The 8,442-nt window shown below is 47.4% G+C and overlaps 1 protein-coding gene and 1 non-coding gene across 2 annotated transcripts in view; both read right to left on the bottom strand.

Moving 5' to 3' along the window:
- Positions 1 to 315: 315 nt before the first annotated feature.
- Trnat-agu lies at positions 316 to 389 on the bottom strand. The gene has a single exon. It is a non-coding gene; the product is annotated as a tRNA-Thr (tRNA).
- Positions 390 to 1,853: 1,464 nt separating this feature from the next.
- Wdr88 (WD repeat domain 88) overlaps positions 1,854 to 8,442 on the bottom strand; it is a 35,953-nt gene continuing 29,364 nt past the window's right edge. Inside the window, exons 10-11 of the mRNA XM_005368446.2 lie at positions 3,858 to 3,950; positions 1,854 to 1,997 (exon numbers count right to left, since the gene is read on the bottom strand). Of these exons, the coding sequence (XP_005368503.1) occupies positions 1,854 to 1,997; positions 3,858 to 3,950 (237 nt within the window). The remainder of the gene's footprint in view (positions 1,998 to 3,857; positions 3,951 to 8,442) is intronic.

Genomic DNA, 8,442 nt, shown 5'->3' with positions numbered 1-8,442 from the left:
ACTCACTTGGTCTCACCAAACTGTCCTTAGTAAGCAGAGCCCTGGTACCCACTGTGCGGCTGCAGGAAGAAGAAACCAGCATTCTTTGCAAGGTTGAGAAGCCAAAAGACTGCGGAGGATAGCCACCCCTGTGGGAGAACTCTGCGGACAGCTATCTGGTGACCTCCTCAAGAGGGAGGGGCTAGCAGGCAACACGACAACCTCTTCAGCTAAAAGTCTTTCCATACTCTCTTTCGCTGACAGAGAAGCGGTCCCGTGAGAAGTCTTGCAAAACTGAAAGGTGAGACACAAAAGTGGAGCGAACTAGCTCTGTTGAGGCACCGCTGGGATTCGAACCCAGGATCTCCTGTTTACTAGACAGGCGCTTTAACCAACTAAGCCACGGCGCCACCCGCACGAGCAGTGCGAGAAACCAGTTCCCATTTCTAGTGACCTCACGAGCTTCGCGCATGCGTACACATTCCTGGGCTGGCAGTGGCGCGCATGCGCCTTGGGGTTCCTCGGTTTTGGCCATCTAAAGAACTGGGAAAATTGTAATTAGCTTCACGGAGCGAGCAGGAAGGGGCGAGCCTAGTTTCCGGGTCGGTCACAGTAGCATCCCTTTTTGTGCTCTGTCTTCTGCGGATTGTTTCCTGGGAATCTCAGCGGAGCCCGCAACTGCCCCAGAGAAACCCCAGGACGGGCTGCTTAGTTCCTTGGATGTCAAGTGAGCTGCGACCATGCTTGTCAGGCCAGGCCCATAACTTCTGGACCGCTTCTCCTTGAGCCAGACACAGGATCCTGAGCTGACTCTGGGCGATTCGAAGTCCCCACACGATGTGTGTGGGAGTTTCAGTTGTATGACCAAGTCAAGGCCCTCCCCATGCATGCTTCACGGTCACTCTGGGGTCTCCATGCCGGTCTTACCTTCGGCAACAAAGCCAAGCACTGCTGATGCATCCTTCTGGCCTTACAGCAGTGGGAGGTTCGTTCGCTGAACTGATCTATGCAAAAGTGAACACAATGTGCCCAGAAACGCTTGGCTAGCGTTATTTGCAATAACCTAGGTGCCCATCGTTGGGGATGGTGTGGGTGCGAGTGTTCTAATCAACTCCAGGCTAACGTGATGAATACACTCATCGCGGTGGGCTGGAGAGAGAGAGAGCTCAGTGCCCAGAAGGACCCAGGTTCAATTCCCAGAACCCACAAGGTAGCTCACAGCCGTCTTTTCCAGGGAATCTACCCCATCTTTTGGGCTCTGTGGGCACTGAATACAAATGAGGCACATACATACGTAGAGGCAAAACACCCATACACACAAGGAGAGAAGCTACTACCTGACAAGTCCCACTGACCCCTTGACACCATTACACAGACTACCAAGCCCCTAGCTCTTGAACCTGGAAGGGAGAAACCATACCCAAACGAAAACAATCACAGTGCCTTGCCATTCTCGTCCACAGAGCGGGCCCCACACATCACAGTCACCTGACATGTTCGAGACGTGCACACGCCAGTCCCAGGGCCACGTTATGGGGCGGCTCCAGATTCCAGAATATTAGCCCATAAGGTGTTCCAAGAATAAGATGGCTGGACAGTGGGATTCAGAGCTCGGAAGTAGCCAACTGCTTCTCCGATTTCCCCACACGCTTGTTTTCCAAAGGAATCTAGATTTATTCTATATTCAAACCGAAGTGCTCAGTGTTAAAGGGTTTTTGGGGTGGGGCGGGGTCAAAGAGGCAGCACCATGCTGAGAGTCTAGTGAGGGCCTGGCCCCTGCCTCAGTTTGATAGGTCCACTCAGCTGGGAGGGGGACTCGGGTCCCCGCAGAATGCCACAAACTTCTTAGCAGGTGCTTTGTGCACGCGCAGCCATCAGCTCTCCAAATTCTCCTCCAATGATGACGACGAAGAAAACTGCCCTAAGTTCTCGTTTCTCCGGCAGAAGGGACACCGGCTGTGTAGTTTAGAAGAGGTGTCACTTTCAAAGGCGGGGAAAATCTGGTCACAAGTTTTGCACTGCAGTGGGATATTTTCCAGAAAACAGAAACGTTGTGCAGGTCAGAGCAGAGGAACCTGTGAGGGCAGAGTCTCGTATCCCACCACCCAGCTAGCCTAGGCTGAGCCAAGGCAAGGCCTGCCTGCTGTTTCCAGAGTCTCTCACCCCACAAACTACCCGGGGGCAGGCTGGGAGCCGAAGACCAGACATAGGTTTCTGCCCAGCCTTTCCTCTAAAGCTGGGAGGGCAGCGAGGGCTGGCCCTCACACAGCCGCACGCTTAGGAAGAGGAAGACAGGCTTGTGTCCAGTGCTTGTCCAGTGCTCCCTGGCCAAAGTGGTCCAGAGAGAAACTGTGGGACCCAAGGAGTGGCCTGACTCCTTGGTATGCCAGAAATGCTGACTTGCAGAACAGAGTTAGGAGGAAGCAAGGCAACCGCGGAAGGATTTGTTTTTGCTTGTTTTTCCAACAGGAGGAAATAAACCCAGGGCCTTGTGTGTGTTAGGCCACTGAGCTACGTTCCCAGCCCCACCCCCACCGTGTGTGTGTGTGTGTGTGTGTGTGTGTGTGTGTGTGTGTTTGTTTGATTTTAAGATGGGGCCTCAATATATATCTCAAGCAGGCCTTAAACATAAATCCTCCTGCCTCAGCCTTCTAAAGAGCTAGTGTTATAGGTACATCCTACCTGGCTAGCATTAGAGATTTCCAAACTAAATAGGGCTTTGATCTATTTGTTTGTTTGTAAAGGGCATCGGGTCCCCCACAACTGAACCCACCACGTGGGTGACAGAATCGAATCCGGGTCTTCTATAGGAGCAGCAGGTGCTCTGAGTCACTAGGTCATCTCTCTACGCCCTGTTTATTGTTTAGTTCATTTGGAGACAATGCCTCACTAAGTCTCATAGGCTGACCTCCAACAACTAGTGATCTTCCTGCCTCAAACTCCTAAGCATGGGGCTTACAAGAGGCAGCCACCTCATGCAGCTCCAGACAAGGATTTCAACCAACTGAAGTGGGAGCCGAGGCTTCTCCTCCACAATGATTCTCTTTCTGGCCAAAACACTGCCCTGCAGGTACAGATGCTCACCTGTCTCATTTGCTACCCACCATCATCAAACCAGCGATTGAGTTAGTGACTCTCAGCCTACATCAGAGGACTCTCAGGGGATCCCAGCATTCCAATGCATTTGTATGTGTGCGTGCACACACACACACACACACACACACACCTTACACACAGAAAAACTAGGGACCACACTTTCAATAGTAGAGTTCAGGAGACTGAAGCAGGGGATCTCTGTAAGTTCAAGGTCAGCCTGGTCTATATTGCAGGGTTGCAGTGAGATATCTCAAAACGATGATGATGATGATGATGATGATGATGATGATGATGATGATGATGATGATAGAGTTTCATTTCAATGACAGAGTGCTCACTTAGCCCATGCCATGAAAGGCTCTAGTCTCTAACCCTAGCCCAATAAATAAACACACAAATCACAAGCTGTGTGTACACTTATAACTCAGTACTTAGAAGAGTAAGGGAAGAGAATCAAGAGTTCCAGGCTAGCCTAGGATATATATCAAGCATGTGTCTCAGAAAACCAAATGAATATAAATAAATAACCGCCCCCAACACACACCCCTTCCCTCCTGCGTCACTTTTTCTAAAAGGTACTGCTTACCACGTTGGCAGGTATTTCCCTTGGGTCTGTACTCCTGTCTCACCTTTAGAGATTTAAGCACCCGCGAGGCTGGGATTCCACTGTTTGTCTATGGTTGTGTCGCCGGGGGGTCCAGAAAATGTTTGCTCAGGGAAGAAACTGAATTGCTGAAGGTTAACAGATGACTTCACTGGCCTTAATTTTACCTGATACCAACCTGCTGGACATTGCAGCCCATAGTCCTTTTGTTCTCAGTGACCAAAGGGATTGTGTCAATCTCTTCGATATTCCACAGTCTCAAGGAGTTATCCTAGAACAAGTCAAACAGCAGGCCAGGGGTCACAAAAACAAACAAGCAAACAGACAAGCAAGCAAAACCACTACGGAGGCTACGGCTATAGCTCAGCCTTCAGTGGCACATAAAACAACTGTGATGGCCCCTATAATCCCAGCATGTGGGAAGCCGAGGCAGGAGGATCAGGAGTTCAGGGCCAGCCTGGGCTACATGGTGCAGCCATGCAATGGGATAGCATTCCGTGTTCAGAATAAATGAGTTGTCAATCCCCCGCCCCCGCAAAAGACAGAGAGATGGAAAATGCAAAAAACACATTTTGTGGAGTGAAAGAAGCCAGTCTGAAGAGGCTACACACAGGCTGCAAATTTCATCTCTCCAGCATTCTAGGAAAACAATTATACAGATTGAGTATGAACACAAGTTCCTGGAGGAAAACAAAGCAAAAACTGCCACACCTTCCACTAAGCCTGCTGCAAGGCTCATCATTAACAGATTGGAGCTCAAAGGACGCGGAGAGGCTGGAATGTTGCAAGTCCCAAGCCAGAGTGGCACAAGCCAGCTCTTCTAGCATCTTTAACATTCCTTCACGACCCACCTCTGCTGTCATCTAAGGTCGCTGTGACTGTGAAGTAAGTCCTTTGGGATGTACAGACAGACCCCTCATTTCTGTGGACCAAAAGGCTAAGATAGTACCTGAGGCCTGGAGACGAGCCATTCCCCGGTATCTGTGACCTTCCACCCATTTATTTGGACTTGACTTTGTTCTGTTATTATGGAAACTGTTGCCACGGTAGAGCATAGAATGTGTGCTGACCTGAATCTGTGCTCCTGTGCCGCGGTCACTCATGTTTGACTTCAGAATAAACGATCTGATGGGAGTTTGAGATGAGAGTTACATTTGAGTGTGTGTTGTGTGTTGTGCATGTTGTGTGTTGTGCATGTTGTGTGTAATATGCATAGTGTGTGTTCTGTGTGATATGTGTGCTGTGTTATAGTGTGTATTCTGTGTGATATGTGTGCTGTGTTATAGTATGTGTTCTGTGTGTTGTATGTGATGTGTGATATGTGCATGTTGTAAGTGTTGTATGTTGTGTGTTTTGTGTATAGTCTGAGTTGTGTAGAGTAGTGTGTGTTCTGTGTGATGTGTGATATAGGTGATAAGTGTGTGTGATATGTATTCTTTGTGATGTGTGATATGTATGTGTTGTTGTATGGTATGTGTCCTGTATTGTGTGTGATGTGTAGGATGTGTGTGTTGTGGGCATTGTGCATTGTGTACTGTATTGTGTGTAGGATGTGTAGTATGTGTTCTGTGTGATGTGTGATATGTATGTATGGTATGTGTTCTTTGTGTTGTGTGTGCTGTGTGTTGTGTGTGTGCTATGTTTTATGCTGTATTTGTTGTTTGGTGTGTGTGCATGTGTGGGATAACAGACAGTAAAGAAGAAACAGCGCTGACAGGGATTCTGGGGCTGAGGGGGCTGAGAGAGTAGAGCATGAGGGGTTTTCAGGCAGTAAAACCCTACAGTTAGTTCTGTAGGCTGCTGTAACGATGGCATGTATTTGACTAATCTCATAGAAGGTACAAAATAACAACAACAACAACAACAACAACAAAAACCCAAGGTGATACACACTAACCCCAGCACCCAGGAGGCTGAGGCAGGAGACTTACAAACTTCCGGCCAACCTGGCTGAGTGATAAGCCTGAGGTGGGGAGAAGAGAACATAACATCGTGAGCTCTGGACTTTTTTTTTAAGGTTTATTTATTTATTATGTATACAACATTCTGCCTCCATGTATGCCTGCACGCCAGAGGATGGCGTCAGATCTCATTACAGATGGTTGTGAGCCACCATGTGGTTGCTGGGAATTGAACTCAGGACCTCTGGAAGAGCTGCCAGTGCTCTTAACCACTGAACCATCTCTCCAGCCACCCCCCTTCTTTTTTTAACTAACAAAAATAAATCCCAGACTAGAGAGCTAAGAGCACATGCTGTTCTTGCAGAGGACCTGAGTTCAGTTCCCAGTGCCCACATCAGGCAGCTCGCGACTGCCTGTAACTCCAGCTCCACATGATTTGATTTCCCCCATAAATAATAAATAAAATAAAATTCCAGAAAGAAATGCAATTCTCTTGATTTTACCCCAGCAAGATTCACTTTCGTGTACTGCCATCCTTTGGAATTATAAGGTACTAAATTTATATTTGTACATTGTGTCCATTTATTCATTTATTAACTTTTTTTTTTGAGACAGGATTTCTCTGTAGCTTTGGAGCCTGTCCTGGAACTCACTCTGTGGGTCAGGCTGACCTTGAACTCACAGAGATCCACCTGCCTCTGCCTCCAAGTGCTCGTATTAAAGGCGTGCGCCATCACCTCCCAACTGTGTCTCTAAAAATCGTATGGAGTGTGTTGTGTTCCATTTCCTAATTAGGCAGTTGAGACTACATGTCTTATGAGAGTCAGAAGCTGAAATTCGGGACACAGTCATACTGGTCCCTACACAGGAGAAGCCACAGGCTTTACCAGTAGTCAGTTCCTACCATGCATCAGGAAGTCCTGGCAACATGGCCAGTCTAGGCTACAGGACCCCACAATGAGACCTCTCAGAAAACCAAACATAAGCAAACGTCAGGGCTGGAGAGATGGCTCATTGGTTAAGAGCACTGACTACTCTTGCAGAGGACTGGAGTTCACTTTTCAGCACCCACATGGAACCCATCACCACAGATAACTCCCCTTTCTGGCTTCTGAGGGAGGGCATACACGTGATGCCTGTGCATGAGTGCACACACACAGATTATATATATGTCAGCCCTTCAGCGTTTAGATATTTTGACTAACACACTGGAGTTTCAAATCCTTTTCTGGCTTCCTGTGAAGATTTTAATAAAAATGTAAGAGACATAAAGCAAACGCTTGCTGGGAACTACCTAATTCAATCCAGACTTTCTTCTTGTTGCTGTCGGGTTTGGGTTTTTTAGTTTGTTTTTCTTTTTGAGACAGGGTTTCACTGTGCAACCCTAACTGCTCTGGAACTCACTCTGTAGACCAGGCTGGCCTCGAACTCACAGAGATCCACCTGCCTCTGGCTCCTGAGTGCTGGGATCAAAGGTGTGGGATAGCACTTCCAGCTTCAAATCGGACTTTTCTAACTCATCTGCACATTCAACACACAGCACAGATGTACATTTTGACCAATTCCATGCACTCTGTCAACTTTTTATCAAAGCAAATGAAAAGTTGAATGGGGACATCCCAGAGCTATGGTTACAGAGATAGCACCTTGCTTTTATGTGGGATCCGAACCTGGGCCCTCACACTTGTCAGATTTATGCTTTGTGGACTGAGCCATCTCTCTAGTTCCTTGATGAATTTTTGCTCTGGAGATGGAAGGTGACATCTTCCTTGAGCACGTGTCTACAGGCTGGCTATCACTTCTGGCCTTTGAAATGATGCTAGATGTTAGCTTGTCAGAAATTTGTGTTTTTAAGGTATGGGACAAGAGCATCCCTAACTTTATAATGTATTGAGGGCGAGGATGGAAAATGAGCAATAAAGCTGAGCGTGGCAACACACACCTGTAATCCCAGCACACGGGAGGCAGAGGTTGGAGGAGCAGGAGTTCTAGGTCATCCCGAGCTACATACTAAATTTGAGACCAAGTGGGATAGATGAGAGCCTATCTTTAAAAAGCAAAGCAGACAAAATGAATAATAACACCAATTTATATACCGTTTACCCCCAAACTAGTGTCATCTTGCTCGTTTTTTTGAAACAAGATCTCCTGTGCAGCCCAGGCTGGTCTGAATCTCTCCATTTTGCCTGGGCCTCCCAGGACCTGGGATTACAGATATGTTCCACTGTGTCCCACGTGCCCCACTGTGCCTAGCCTTTTTACACAAAAGAAGTTATTAATTTTGATAAAATCTAATTTTTCTATTTTTAGTTGTTTCCTTGCTTTAAATATTTTTAGTTATTCTTACATAAACATGTGTGTGCTTGTGACTTTTTACGCATCGTGTGCCTGCAGAAGCCTATGGGGGGCACCAGGTGCCCTGGAACTGGAATTACAGATGGTGGTGAGCTGCCATGTTAGGGCTGGGAATTGAGCTCAGGACCTCTGGAAGAGCAGCCAGTGCTTTTAACCACTGAGCCATCTCTCCAAGTGCATGTTTCCCTGTGCTCCTGAACTCACTGCAAACTCAGAGTCATGCAGTTTCTGGCCAACATTTCCTTTATTTTGTACAGTGGTCCCTCAGTGTCCATGAGGAATTGTTCCCAGACTCCCACTATGAAGGACAAAAACAACAACGAACAACAGAAAATGCTCCAGTCCCCTGCATGAACGGTGTCATAGTTGCATGTAATTTACATCCATACTCCTGTATTCTTTACGTCATCTCTAAGTTGTATATAACGCGTGAGAGGCTACAAGTGGATGTTAGACTATTGTTTAGGAAACAAGGTCTGCGTGTGTCGGGTATAGATACAATTATGT

The sequence above is a fragment of the Microtus ochrogaster genome, unplaced genomic scaffold (genome assembly GCF_000317375.1).
Source record: "Microtus ochrogaster isolate Prairie Vole_2 unplaced genomic scaffold, MicOch1.0 UNK32, whole genome shotgun sequence".
NCBI classification, from domain to species: domain Eukaryota; kingdom Metazoa; phylum Chordata; class Mammalia; order Rodentia; family Cricetidae; genus Microtus; species Microtus ochrogaster.
The sequence above is the reverse complement of the archived record's forward strand: the minus strand, read 5'-3'. Positions and strand labels throughout refer to the sequence as shown.